The sequence below is a fragment of the Mandrillus leucophaeus genome, unplaced genomic scaffold (genome assembly GCF_000951045.1).
Source record: "Mandrillus leucophaeus isolate KB7577 unplaced genomic scaffold, Mleu.le_1.0 Scaffold365, whole genome shotgun sequence".
Lineage (NCBI taxonomy): Eukaryota > Metazoa > Chordata > Mammalia > Primates > Cercopithecidae > Mandrillus > Mandrillus leucophaeus.
In genome coordinates this window covers 2,129,075-2,144,344 of record NW_012103865.1, presented here as the reverse complement: position 1 = coordinate 2,144,344, position 15,270 = coordinate 2,129,075, and the positions used below count along the sequence as shown (strand labels likewise).

Genomic DNA, 15,270 nt, shown 5'->3' with positions numbered 1-15,270 from the left:
GGATCATTCCGGTAGTTCTCCCTGCTGTTGAACCATCTCCCCCCTTATCCTCCATTCCCCTGTCAGTCTTAATGACTTGTAGCTTCTGAGATAACATCAAAGCGAAGTGCATGGGGATTGATGAATAGCTCATCTGACAAAAGGTAGGGGGTTCAGGTAGGAGGAATGTTTGTGCTTACAGTAATTGTGGGAAGCTGATTGTCTATGGAAGGGGACTCTCTTTGGTAGCTCTTTTATAGTAAGAAAGTTGGAGCAGTTCATAATACAGGAAGAAAGTTGAAATATGTATTGCAGTACCAGGATTCCAATCAATTCTTTAACAATTGTGAGAAAAGGTGGGAAATATGTTAGTATATTTAGAATCTGAATGAAATATTATTGAAATTATTACTAGCACTTAATAAAGATAACATTGAGTTGCCTCAGTATTTGGCTAAATTCATGTGAGAATTCCAAAAAATAACTTGAAGAATTTCATATTGGGTATAGTGACCAAATATTAGGCTTCAGAAGGAGTTCTTATAACTTTTTTAAAAATTGATGAACAAAGTAAAAGAGGTACGCTGTTATTTAAAAATTCATTTACTAAAAACGAGAGCTTCTGTATGACAAATTGGAGACATTACTCTCCTTAAGATATCTTAATGTCAGCTGGGTGCCGTGGTTCATGCCTGTAATCCCAGCACTTTGGGAGGCCGAGGTGGGCAGATCACGAGGTCAGGAGTTTGAGACCAGCCTGCAACATGGTGAAACGCCGTCTCTACTAATAATAAAAAAAGTAGCCAGGCGTGGTGCGGGGCGCCTGTAATCCCAGCTACTTGGGAGGCTGGGGCAAGAGAATTGCTTGAACCCAGGGGGTGGAGGTTACAGTGAGCCGAGATCGCACCACTGCCCTCCAGCGTGGGGTCAACAGATTGAGACACTGACTCAAACAAACAAACAAACAAACAAAGATATCTTAATGTGTCGTGGAGGTATAATGTTAAAATGTTTTTCTTTTCCCTTCTTTCTGCTAATATTTTATCTTAGTCTTATGCGGGCTAATCACTCTTTTTCTTTAAAAATTACTGGAGCAAAGTGGCCAGATTTTTTAAAAAAAATAAAAAGCAAAAAGGAAAGAAACTGTGGGTTCAAATTAAACCTGGAGGACCTGATAAAGGGAGAAAAGTAAATCAACATGTATAATATGAATGCTTGAAATGCCGTTCTCAGCACCTTCGACGTGTTATTTAGTCCTGAAAATAACTCGGGGAGGCAGTATTGTAGTCCTCATTTTACATAAACACATAAAATTACATTTTAAATGTATTTCGAGCACTAGTGACAGGGTATTCATGATTATTGGGTGTGTACAGTTTACTTGTAGTATCCGATTAAGCAAACATTATCTAGATCGGGGTGTCTAATTTTTTGGCTTCCCTGGGCCACAATGGAAGAAGAACAATTGTCTTGGGCCACACATAAAATATGCTAACACTAACATAGCTGATGAGCTTTAAGAAAATAGCAAAATTACCTCACAATGTTTAAAGAAAGTTTATGAATTTGTGTTGGGCGACGTTCAAAGCTGTCCGGGGCTGCGTGCAGCCCGTGAGCCGTGGATTGGGCAAGCTTGATCTTAACAAAGAATACTGGGTGTGTCTCTTGAGTCCTTTCAGTTCACCTGGACCTTCCCTCATCTACTCAGATACTGAGAGAAGATTTTTCGAAGCATATGGACAGCTTTTCATCAATGCATTTTCTTTAAACAATGAAACAATCAGGTATTTCTTTGATACATGTGTTCCTTCCACTGTGTTGTAAGTCCAACAGAAAAAAAAAATTCGATTCTTGTTCTTCAAAGAAAGTTTGTTCTTTTTAGGGATACAATATGAACCTCTTTGAGGGATGCAGTGCAGTACCAAAGCGCTACATTTTGTAGCGTAAATAATTAAAATGGTAGCTTTCAGGAGGAAGTCATCTTTGTTATTTGGAACACATAGGAAGTTTTCATGAAAAAAGTAAAGCTTGCGTTTTGATGTTTCTCTGGATTAAGGATGGAGAAATGGTATAGGAACAGACAGGAGAGCATGGGCATCCTGATCATATGCTACGTTAAGAAAAGCATTTATCTAAAGTAATTTGAAAACTCTGAGATCACTGTAATTCAAAATATGTCTTTCAATGCAACCTGTCCTGTTTCTGCTGTCAGTAACGCTTACTTCTGGGATAAATACTGTCTCTAGAAGTCATCATTTAAAATGTCTGTATCTTTTGAAGAGACCAAGAGTGGGTTTTCCTCTGACTGGAATAAAAGGAAGACGTGAAGATAAGATATGATCCATTGTAAAAAAAAAAAAAAGGTATACATGCAGAGGTCATAACAAAGCAGAGACATCAATGTCATGTTTTATTTTGAAATATCCAATGTGAGGCAATCGATAAGTAAATTAGCCTATCATTAGAGTAATTTACCATCTCTAACAATAGTAGGCATTTCATACATATTTTTGACTTTTGAATAAACAAACTAACCCAACTAGCATTAATAAGGTTTTTTATTTTTTTGGTAACTGCTGAGTATTGTCATTAACCCTTTAATAGTACAACTAGCTCATGTCAGAACGTGTATGTGATTTCAGCCGGAGGTTACTGACCAACTTCTAAAACAAAAATCAAATGGAAGTTATTAAATTCAAAACACATTCTTGAAATGTTCTGACTATGGGAATATTAAACCAAAATATGCTAGTTTTGGGTGCTGTGTGAAAAATATTATTCCAAATCAACATTTTCCTAAGTCGATTTCATGAAATGAGGTTTCCGTGGGAAATTACGAGATGATATTTGAGCCGCAAAGGGAGGTTCTGTGGTAAAGTAAATTTGGGAAACACTTATTCAGGTAAACAGGGTTTCTGTTTACTTGTTTTTGCTGCAAGACTACCTAGAACATCTAACATGCTGGCATACATCGTGGTTTCCAAGAGGGGAATTGACAAAGCGATTTTTCCAATCTGTATTTGACCCTGGCAGTAATATTCTATGGAAAGCACTTTAGAACATGTTCTAACATGATCTGAAATTCTAAAAGCTATCCGTATATAAGATATTAATGCTTTTTCAAAGGGAAAACCCCTCAATTTAATATCTATATACATGCAACATTAATTTGATACAGGCTATTTCAAATAAACCCAATGCACTTTTATTTTGAATTCTACATTTGTGGAGCAGAATCAAAGAAAACATATAAGACTCTGAAGTTTTATAACTACAAGTTCACTGGAGAGACCCTTTGTCTTGTGTCTACTTTCAGCTATGTGAGCAGTCACAGTATGAAAATATACCAGCACAAAAGTCTGTTGTATAGGAGAAGTAACCTTTTTTTCCTGCTAAATATTATCTAGGTACTTCTGTCTGCTTCTTTTACTCTTCTTTCCTGCAGGCTATTTAATGTCCTGCAGTGTTTGTTGATAAATTTTTAAAGTACCTGGACCAGCTAACAAAAGATGAGCTACCAGAGACTGGCCTTGTGTTTAATCCGTCTACAGCAATGTTTCGTTCATACAGGGTCTAACTGTGTGTCACTAATTGTGGCTGCCATTAGCCTCCAAGTGTAGGTTCAGCATTAACAACAACGTGATGAATGCATGGCCACTTTATAAACTAGCATTGGCACCTTCTCCTTGAATTTTTTACACTAAATCTGATGCGTTTATGTTCTTTCTGTGTTCAGTGCTTTGTGAATGATCTTGTTAATTTGCTGTATAGTGTGTGATATCCACACTGAAATATCTTAGCATAAAACTTGGCATAGTTATTGGATTTAAGGATGTGGGTATGTAAACAGAATTCAGATATCTCTCTGGTATTTTTCTTCTTTTTTTTTTGTAGAGACATGGTTTCACTATGTTGTCCGAGCTTGTCTCCAACTCCTAGGCTCAAGTGATCCTCCCACCTCAGCCTCCTAAATTGCTGGGATTACAGACATGAGCTACCACGCCCAGTCAATGTTTGATATTTTTCAGAGGCAAAATCTAGAGTCAGCTTTAATCTTTTCTCTCAGTTATGTTTTGTCCTTTGGAAAGTAGGGGTACAGTACAAAACAAAGGGACAGCGATTTCTCACCCCTTCATAGCTATCTATTTGTGTGTATTTTGTTCTACCTTGACATGACAGTCTAGGGAAAGTAATACTATTATGCTGTCTGTGTTTAACATGATCATAAGTTTGCTTTCCAGCACACATACCAAGCAACATCTTTGTTACCTTTCCCTAAATTACAATTTCATACTTATTAAGGTTGTTAGATGTGCTGAAATAACCACAATTGGAAAAGCAACCTGACTGTGATTGATTTTTGTTCTTTCTTTACTATATAGGACTGCCTTTGACTTCAAAGAGTTATCTTAGTTCAGAAAAGAGGCCAGAGCAGGAACCTGTGAAATGATTCATGGGAGAAGATGGAAGTAAATGATGAGTTCATATGCTTCTAGTCTCCAGTAATGGCATAAATCCTTAGGGAAGTTCTTTAATGTCAGCCTGTATGCCTGCCTGTGTCAAATCACATATAGGCTAGCACATATTATGAATTAAGAAATCTGGGGAATGAACAAAAATTCCTTTATACAGTTGTTCATTTTCAAAAGATGTCACATAGACTTGAAGATACAGGAAGAAAGCAAAACACTGCTCTTGTTTAACCATAAAAACTGTATTCGCATTTTATAAACGCAAAGACCATTCACATATGGCTAAGCACCTTTCTGGAACGAGAGAAAACGTGGTTAATTGATTGTGGGCTAAGGCCTATCTGTGACTTCTCAAGTCCACAAATGAGTTTATTCCCAGAATGAAAATTTTAAGGTCTGTTGATTCTTAAAATAATGAGGAAGGCAATGAATATATAGCATGCTTACTACTGTGTCATTTAAATCATTGGATTTTATAACAGCCCTCCTCTCCCTGGGAGAATAAAACTTAACATGTATATGTGCTGTTTCCTTTGCATTATATGATACAAGTTGAAGAATATTCTCTCAGGGAGCTAATATCACAAGTTGAAAAACACTTCCTTCTTTGCTTCGCCATTCTTAACGGAAGTCACCTAGGAGCACCAAACATGCTAACATATTCAGCTGGGCACCGCCAAACCATTAAGCAGGCCACAAACCGAGGAAAGAAAATCATCAGAGACAAGAACTAACTGTAACACACTGAAAAGAAGACAGCCCAAGAACACAGGACTTCCTCTTTGATAAGTGATGGAGAAGCCACATTCTAACAACAGGTCTCATTGTCAGAAACACTGTTATCAGATGCAGAAGTGCAGAGATCTGGACAAGGTGTACCTTCCTTTCCTTGTTCCGCTGGTGCTTTCTTGAGCCCTCCACTCTCTGCCACCCAGTGTCCAGAATGCTGCAGGTTACCTATAACCCTTCTGAAATTGCTGTGTTTTCTGATGGAAACCCTAAGAGTACTGCCCTTCAACAGGAAACTGGGTGGCGATCCACCTGTATGATAAGTCATCACCAATTCCTGTTCTTTCTCTGCTGAAGCCAATGTAATACTAAGGAAATCCGAATTTCTAAACATCTGTCTCATCAACTCCTTTTTTTTTTTTTTTTGAGACAGAGTATTGCTCTGTCGCCCAGGCTGGAGTGCAATGGCCCGATCTCGGCTCACTGCAACCTCTGCCTCCCGGGTTCAAGCAGTTCTTCCACCACAGTCTCCCAAGTAGCTTGGATTACAGGCACCCACCATCACACCCAGCTAAGTTTTGTATTTTTATAGAGATAGGGTTTCACCATATTGGCCAGGCTGGTCTTGAACTCCTGACCTCAGGTGATCTGCCCGCCTCGACCTTCCAAAGTGCTGGGATTACAGGTGTGAGCCACCGCGCCTGGCCTCATCAACTCCTTCTATTAGAAAGAAGGTTTTGTTACCTCTTTGAGCATTTGTTTTAAAAGTGTGCTAGGTTTGGCATCTAGGGATGGTCATTTGTATTATGTCTAGTATATCTATCTTCAGAGAGAATTATTTATATAATGGAGAATGGTAGAAAGAAACAAATCTCAAATTTGTGTGGCAAGCTATTCAATATAAATCAACTTGGGGGGGAATTCTATACAAAGGAATAAAGGCAGCTCTTACCTAAAAGACAATAAAAAACTTTTCTTTAAAAAAAAAAAAAAAAAGCAAGGCCAGGAGTCGTGACTCACGCCTGCAGTCCCAGCACTTTGGGAGGCTAAGGCAGGTGGATCACTTGAGGTCAGGAGTTCGAGACCAGCCTGGCCAATGTGGTGAAACCCCATCTCTACTAAAAATATAAAAACTAGCTGGGTGTGGTGGTGCCCGCCTGTAGTCCCAGCTACTCAGGAGGGCTCAAGAGGGTCGTAGACGCATCCTGCCCAGGTCTTCAGTGCACATTAACATCCCTTCTCTTTTCCCCTTCTTAATGATCATTTCTTCTGTCCTTCAGGGAAAACACAGATTGCATGTAGACACTGGAATGGAGGGTAATTGGTGCGGCCTTATTCCTGTTGGACAGCCTTGTACACAGGTTACAACCACAGGCCTCAAGTGGAACCTCAGTAAGTAGAACCTTTCCATAAAGGAATGATGTTTTTTTCTTTTTTTCTCTGTTTCTTTTTTTTTTTTTTAATGTCTCTGTGGTCTATACCTAGGAGGAATTGCTGGGTCTTCTGATAACTCTATGTTTAACCTATTGAGGAACTGCCAGATTACCTTCCAGTGTGCCCGAACCATTTTACTATGTGCCGTGTAAGAGTGTTCCAGTTTCTCCACATTCTCAACACTTGGAATTATCTGTTTGCTGGTTTATAGCCATCCTAGAGCATGTGAAGGTGGCATCTCACTGGGGTTTTGATTTTCATTTCTCTGATGACTACTTATGTCAAGCATCTTTTCTTGTGCTTATGGAACATTCGTATATCTTCATTGGAGACATGTCTATTCAGCTCTTTTACCCATATTTTAATTGGCTATTTTTACATTGAGTTGTAAGAGTCCTTTATGTACTGTAGATACAAGTCCTTTACCCAAGTGTGTGACTTGCAAAAATGTTTGTTAGCCCTTAGCATATATTTTCATTTTCTGAAATTTAATTAACTAAATTAACAAATGTTAATGAAGTCTATGTTTTTTCTTTTGTGGATCGTACTTTTGGTGTCATATCAAAGAACTCTTTGCCCCACCTTCTTCACGATTTTGTGCATTTGAAAATCCTACTTTCCTTTCCTAGAGAAGCAGCAAGTTCTTTTCGTAGTCAAATCTCTGACATAAGATTTGCTGCTCTTATTAAATTTTAAAATGTTTTCCAGTAATTGTGAACTATATTAGGTCCTAGTAGTACTAAAACCAAGTTAAAAATATTAAAAAGTAAGGGGGTCCTGTTCATGAGATAAATACTGATTCCGAAAGGAACCATCAGTCGTTGTGAAATGAATCAACTCTAGTCTTTCTAAGAATAGCAGTAATTTAATCAAAGAGCTCTGACTGAATGTCAAAGGGATCATCTCCTGATTGACCAATATGGCAAAGTTGTACAAGTAAAATATGGAACTATGTCATTCTTTTCTAACAAGTAGAGCACTTAGATTCCCACAAGAAAATAAATTTTTTTCCAAGAAATAAATATTTTGAAACACAAAGACTTGTAAAAAGACCTTTCTATGAGCCACTGCTGAAACAATTAGGAAAAACTAGAGATATTTTGAAACAAATGTCTAGAGAGCTCATCAGAATTTGAAAGGACTGCGAGAACACATCTCCTCCAGTGCACAGAAATATGTGACAAGCTTTGAAGCTGTTTAGCTGAAACTGACATGAGCTCCCATTGGAAGCTTTTTTGAAAACGTTCTGGTCCCAAACAACTGTTTTATTTTTTATAGTTCTCATTATTTCCAAGGGCACCCAATCTAGGCCGTGGTGAACTTCCTGCTGGATCTAGGAGCAATCACACTTTTCAGGGCTGGCACCATGACAAAGGAGCACTGAGCAAACAGGAACGTTGGCACTAGGAGCAGGTGCCCCAGCTTCCTTTATCTTATAGTAATAAAAAAGAGTCATACATTAGACATGATTCTTCTGGGATCTTTAGAATGTTCTTTGATCCTGTACTTCCCACAGCAATATGCACATTGTGTTAGTCCATTCTCACATTGCTGTTAAGAACTACCTGAGACTGGGTAATTTATAAAGAAAAGAGGTTTAACTGACTCACAGTTATGCAGGCTTACCGGGAAGCAAGACCAGGAGGCCTCAGGAAACTTACAATCATGGTGGAAGGTGAAAGGGAAGTAGGCCCCTTCTTCACATGGCAGCAAGAGAGAATGAGAGCGATGAGGGACGTGCCACAGACTTTTAAACCATCAAATCTCACGAGAAATCATTCACTACCACGAGAACAGCAAGGGGGAAGCCCACTCCCATGATTCAGTCACCTCCCACCAGGTTCCTCCACCAACATTGGGAATTACAGTTCACCATGAGATTTGGGTGGGTACCTGCAGTCAAATCATACCACACATCCTCTTTCTTTCTCTGGTAAGGGGGCCTTTAGCATGATGAGGGCAGGGCTCTTAACCTTCCTGAGATGACTTTTGATCCAACTGCATGTAATACGCCATTACTTATTTATATAGTTACACAACACTTTGACTTTTGAAGTAATTATTTATTCTATAGCTTCATAAAAATTAAAAAAAAACTTCATGGAATATGCAAAGCAATACAGTTGAAACACAAAGTGTTTCATCAATTACCTGTTGTAAAAGCACTAATTCATGGGGTCTTCTGATAGGTAATATTGCCTCATTAAAAGTTAATAAAAATAAATGTGACATCATGTTGACTTGAAGAAAAGCAGGTAGATTTCATTCACAGAGAGGGTCCCTGCCTTCCTCAGCGCTGTTGTCTGTGACAGCAGAGCCCTGAGGTCAGGGTTATTTTATCAGTCATGGCTGCAAAGGGACAGGGTGAAGGCGGGCTTGCAGAAAGAGAAGGAGTATGCAGATGTTTAGTCGGGAGCAGCTCACTTCTTGAGTTAATGGGAGTAAGCAAGTTTTTGTGAAGAAACTTGTCAAGGCCCTCAGGTGTGGCCCCGCGGCTTGATCTCTACCTGTCTCCACCCACTCTAAGTACGTGATGCCAGAAGTTCTGAAAGTAGTTGGATTTATCTGTTACCAGGTTGCAATATTTCACATGCCATTCTAACATTAAAAAAAATTGTATGAATGATACCTAGGTACTGATCACCGAGGAGTGAACCTTTTCAAATATTATTACTGAAGCTGCCTATATTTACAGTCTTTTATTTCATAGCAATATGCTATGAATATTCTTTGACTTGTGTCTTGCATAAGAGTTTCTCTGGGATATATACAGTTGGGAGTGAAACAGCTGTATCATAGATAATCACATCTTCACCTTTATGAGATACACATATTGCTCTGCACAGTGGCTGTACCAGTGTGCACTCAGCCCAGGAATACATAGAAACTCCCCTGCTCCTTATCCTCAACAATTCTTGCTATTATCAAACGTAATCATTTTTGCCAGCCTGATGAGTGTCAATGATATGTTTTTGTGGTGTCTGCTGATAAGGCTAAGCATCTTTCTGTAGTTATGATTCATGCTGGTTTCTTCTTCTGTGAATGGCTACTTTCTTTTGCCTATTTTTCCATTGGGATGTTAATTCGTAGAAGTTCTAAAGACTTTTTCCTGGCTGTACTTTGACTTTTCAGTTTGTTCATGGTGTTTTTATATAAACAGAGTTTATCGAGTTAAATGTAGTCAAAATTTACCAGATTTGTCATTTTCGTGTAAGTCACCTTTCTATTCCCCATGGTCATAAAGATACTCTCATTTAAGTTTTAAGTTTCGTGTTTAGGTCTTTTCTTTCACCTGAAATTGATTTTTGTATATGATATGAGATAAGGATCTAGTTTTTTTAAAGATAATGAATTGCGCTCACATCATTTATTAATCCTTTCGCCAGTGATTTGCAGTGTATGTAGCACAGATGTTCATATGTATGGGTATGTTTCTTAGATCTGTTTTGTTCCTTTGGCTTACATACTTCTTCCTGTGCTGGAGCCACGCTGCCTTCATTACCATAGCTTTATAATAAATATTGAAATGTGCTAAGTTGAGTCCTCAGACCTTGTTCTTCAAAATTGTCACTCTATTCCTGGCTTTTTGCTCTTTTTTGTTTGTTTTTGACACAGAGTCTCACACTGTCACCTGGGCTGGAGTGCAATGGCACAATTTCGGCTCACTGCAACCTCCGCCTCCTGGGTTCAAGCAGTTATCCTGCCTCGGCCTCCTGAGTAACTGGGATTACAGACACCTGCCACTACACCCAGCTAATTTTTTTTTTTTTTTTCATTCTTAGTAGAGACAGGGTTTCAGCAGGTTGGCCAGGCTTGTCTGGAACTACTGACCTTGTGATTCACCCACCTTTTCCTCCCAAAGTGCTGGGATTACAGGCGTGAGTCACCACACCCAGCCTGCTTTTCTTTATAAATTTTAGAAGTAACTTGACAAGTGCCTCTCTGACACAATTCTATTATAATTTTTACTGCAATTACATTTCATGTCTAGATTAATTTGGGAAGAATCGAAAAATTGGGGAAGAAAATTTCTACATGAAATTGAGTCTTCCCATCCACAAATTTAGTTTAGCTCTCTATTTACTTAGAACTTTTAAATTCCTTTCAATAATTTTATAATTTTCTCTACAAATATCCTATGCATTTTTATAAGGTTTATTTCTATAAATGCTATATTTCGTGTCCCTAGTACAGATTATACTTTTAATAAATTACATTTTCTGTTTGTTGGTGATATATAGATGCATAATTCATTTTCATCTCTTTTCATATTAATATATTGATGAACATTTATTATATCTGAAAATGTGACTATAGAGTCACTTGGTTTTCTATACACAATCGTATTTCTATTAATAATCAAGTTTTCTTCCACAGTCTGTAACAAATAGAATTAAGTTCTTATAATGGACTGAAATGGTGGCTTAAAAAAAAAAAAAGCCTTTTTGTTGGTTTCCTTATGTAACAAAGTGCAGAGATAAGTACCTATAGGGCAAGGGTTCTATTATTTCCTCAGCCTTTGCCTTAAAATCTGAGATGTCTGTTGCAACTCCAGCTGTACTCTGCCTAGTACGCATCAGAAGAGAGGAAAGGGAAGGGAGCAGGAAGGGTCTGTAACAGGAAGCACAGGCATCAGAGACATCAGAGATTCCTGGCATTCTCAGAAACCCTTCCTGTGTCTCATCTTTTGCCTCAGTGGCCAGAACGGTAAAAAATAGTCACCCTAGCTTCAAAGGAGGCTACATGTGCAATTTTTTATCCAACTACATTGTCACTCCAAATAAAACTGAGGTTCCATCAGTAAAGAAGAAGAGAATGACTAGGGGTCTGCTCTTCTGTCAAAAAATGCCTTTGCTTCATTCATCATCTTGAACATTTTATCTATGTATATCACAAAAAATTTATTTTAGTTTTCTTTCAGCCATATTCATATGGATTGCTGTTGTTTCTGTTGAAAAATCTACAATCAATGAAATTAATTCTGATTTGTTTATAATCTGTCAGATGTTTCTAGACCTTATGTTTTGCTTTGATACTCCAAAGTTTTACAATATGTTTACATATAACCTTTCTTTTGTTCTAGTTGCTTTTTATTTAATCTGATAATTGGTATAGTTCATCAATTCTGAAAATTCTTAGCCGTTTATCTTCTTTGATTGCTTCCCCTCCATTTTTTTTCTATTCTTTTCTCCTTGAACGTTTTAGTAAACGTAGAACGTTTAGTAAACGTTTTAGCCCTCATCATCCCTCTTCCTTGTGTATTCTTTGTGCATTCTAGGGTTTTTTTTTTTTTTCGTCTTTCTTTTCACTTTTTCTGTCTTTGGCTGTTTCTAATCTGCCATTTAATGATTGTGTTTTGAATTTCATAGATTTTATTTTTCACTCTTTTTTATCTCAAAAAATTTAAGATCACATCTTGTTTGGTGCCAGTATTTTAATTATATATTTAATTTTTAAATACCTAAGCAGATTTTTAAAATATTGGAAATTGAGATGAATTATTTAATCTATTAGATTGTTAAAAATGTCATAATTTAATTGATAGGAGTTTTTTTAGATATTTAAAAATTGGGGCCTATTATAATAAATAGTATCTTATATTTGGTAGAATACAATATGGTATTTGAGCATTCTAGTTTCTTCATCTCTTTTTTGACCTAATTCTGCTATTTTTCCTTTTCTCTTCTTATTTTTTGAGAGGGAGTCTCAAATTTTCTTTTTCCAATTATTTTTAACTTTTAGGTTCAGAGATACATGTGCGGGTTTGCTATACAGGTATATTGCATGTAATGGGGGTTTTATATACAGATTATTTTACCACCCGGGTAATAAGCATAGTACCCAATAGGTAATTTTTCAATCCTTACCCTCCACCCTCAACTAGACATTGGTGTCTGTTGTTCCCTTCTTTATGTCTGTATGTACTCAACATTTCGCTTCGTCTTATAAGTGAGAACATGTGGTATTTGGTTTTCTGTTTTTGTGTTAGTTCACTTAAGATAATGGCCTCCAGCTCCATCTGTGTTGCTGCAAAGGGCATGATCTTGTTCTTTTTATGGCTGCGTGATATTCCATGGTGTGTATGTACCACATGTTATTTCTCCATTCTACTGTTGATGAGGATTTAGGTTGATTCAGTGTCTTTGCTATTGTGGCTAGCACTGTGATGAACACATATGTACATGTTCTTTATGGTAGAATGATTTATATTTCTTTGTGTATATATGCAATAATGGGATTGCTGGGTCAAATGGTAATTCTGCTTTGAGTTCTCTGAAAAATCACTGAACTGGTTTCCACCATGGCTGAACTAATTTCCATTCCCACCAGCAGTGTATGTGTTCCTTTTCTCTTCAGTCTCACCAGCATCTGTTAATTTTTTGACTTTTTGATAATACTGCTGTTTTTAAATATTTCCTTTATTCTCACTCATGATAGACACTTTATCCTGTGTTTTGTATATTTGGTTGTCTTTTTTTTTTTTCCTGTAGAAATATGTAGAAGCTTAGGTTAAGCATGTTCTTTGACATGAGATTTTACGTTGCTTCTGCCAGTGCCCTGAGGTATAACCAATCCTGGAACACTTAGCTATCTCAGTATAAGGTTTTCCTGAAGACGCTTTCAGTGTTAATTAAAACGACAAAGAATTGAGGTGTCTTTTTTAGTTTTTACCACTGTGAAAGCCCAGGCTGATAGAGAGGTGTTTCCTTGTTCTGAACCTTTTCTGGCGGACCAGTTATTTCCTAGTCGCTATGGTCTGAAGGTTTATGCTCCCCTCCCCCCAATTCGTATGTTGAAACGTAATCATCAATGTGATGTTATCAGGAGGTGGAGACATTGGGAGGTGACTAGATCATGAACCCTCATGAATGGGATTAATGCCCTTGTAAAAGAGACCTGAGAGAGACACTTGCCTCTTTCACCACTCAGTAAGAAGGCACCATCTGTAAACCAGGCAATGGACCCTCTCCAGATGCCAAATCCATGGTGCCTTGATCTTGTAATTCTTAACCTCTAGAACTGTGAGCAATAAATTTCTGATATTTGTAAGCTATCTAGTTTATGGCATTTTATTAGAGTAACCCAAATAGACTAAGACAGAAGTCTACCCTTCTATTAAAGATGTAGCACTGAATTTATATAGAACCTCAGTCCTAACTCTTACTTTATTGAGGACCAGCATCTTTATTCTTGACTGACATGTATCTGAAAAGAAAGGCATGTTAGTTAAGGAAAGAAACCAACATTATCTGTGCAGGTGCCCTGTTTTCCTTCAATTTTAGATCACTGAAGAGTTTATTTTCTTGTGAGCTTAGCATGTTAGTTACAGAACATTTATAATAAATTAGGTATTATGTCTAAGAGTCTGGTATCAGGAGAATTTCAGGATATATGGGCTACCATATGACCAGAATGGAAACCTTCCACATCTCCTAGCTGAGGTTGAGGACAAGTGTAGCAACAGGGAACCCTCTGAAAGGCAAAAGTTAACAACAAAGGCTCTGGCAAGGTTTTTCAGAGGCCACAATTATATTTTGAAGTGACTCTACTCAAACTTTGACTCATGGAAACATATAAATACAAATCATTATTGTAAAGATTCCAACACTCATATTTTCACCTTTGGGAAATCTGAATTTCAGACTTACTCTGATTTTTGAAGTTCCAAATAGAGCCACTGCTCATCCTAATCATTAACCCTAGAATCCTGCCCCTTTTTGGATATTTTTCAGAACCCAGCACACTGGCTTCATCCTCCCCATTCTCTTGTCTCCCTACTCAGCCACGTTCCATACTCTATTCCCAGAACAAAGATCCTCTTCAATAATTTACTAAAACTACCCCAGTCTTTCAAAATCTCCTGCCAGGAGATAGCTACTTAATCTGACTTATATATTTGTGTTAATGGGTGTTAATAGCTCAAAGTTGGGTTTCCTTCCTAGATAATCCTGGTGAATTTAGCAGGGTGTATTTAGGTTGATATTCCATGTAATACCTATAGAGTCAAGTGGCAGTATACTCTATATATGGGTTTGTGGTATTTCCAGAAGTTTTCAACTTTTCACAAAGGATGAGAGCAATAATCAGAATTGTAGTATTAATGTTCATATGATATTTCACATTTTTAAAAAGTCTTTTAAATATTACAATAGGTCTGTGTGACAGGTTGGATTTTTTGTATTTTTCAGATATGGAAATAGTACTTGAAATCTCTAGTTGGCCTAAATTTACATAATTATGGATTATTGCACTCAAAGTTTGAAATCAGGTCTTCAATACTATTTATCTTTGTTTCCAATTAGTAAGTGAAGGACTTACATAAAACAAGTTGATGTTTAAAAAAATTTAATTTGGAATATAGAGAATGTAAATTTGGGACAAAAGATGAATTTGGGATAAAGAGAAGATAGGAGGAAGGTAACTAGATGGGAAAGCAAAGGTGATACGAAAGAGAAGATAATGGCACAGAATGGAAAGTAATGGCAAGAAAAGTGAAATTCTGAGGGACAGAACTTTTAACTTTTCTATAATTTTGCCTAAGGAAAATATGAAATGGAGTTGCCTTCCATTTGTCCAGGCCCCTTTATATAGCCCTCATATTGAGATTGAAATTGTGTATTCATTGTTCTTTCTTTTATGTTTTTTTTTCTTCAAA

At 37.3% G+C, this 15,270-nt stretch overlaps 1 protein-coding gene across 2 annotated transcripts in view; it reads left to right on the top strand.

Annotated features, from left to right (window-relative positions):
- The window catches only part of TPK1 (thiamin pyrophosphokinase 1), a 409,608-nt gene that overhangs the window by 308,200 nt on the left and 86,138 nt on the right, over nucleotides 1–15,270 (top strand). For both annotated transcript variants that reach the window (XM_011989928.1, XM_011989929.1), the window contains one exon: nucleotides 6,461–6,572. In XM_011989928.1, coding sequence (XP_011845318.1) covers nucleotides 6,461–6,572 — 112 coding nt within the window. The remainder of the gene's footprint in view (nucleotides 1–6,460; nucleotides 6,573–15,270) is intronic.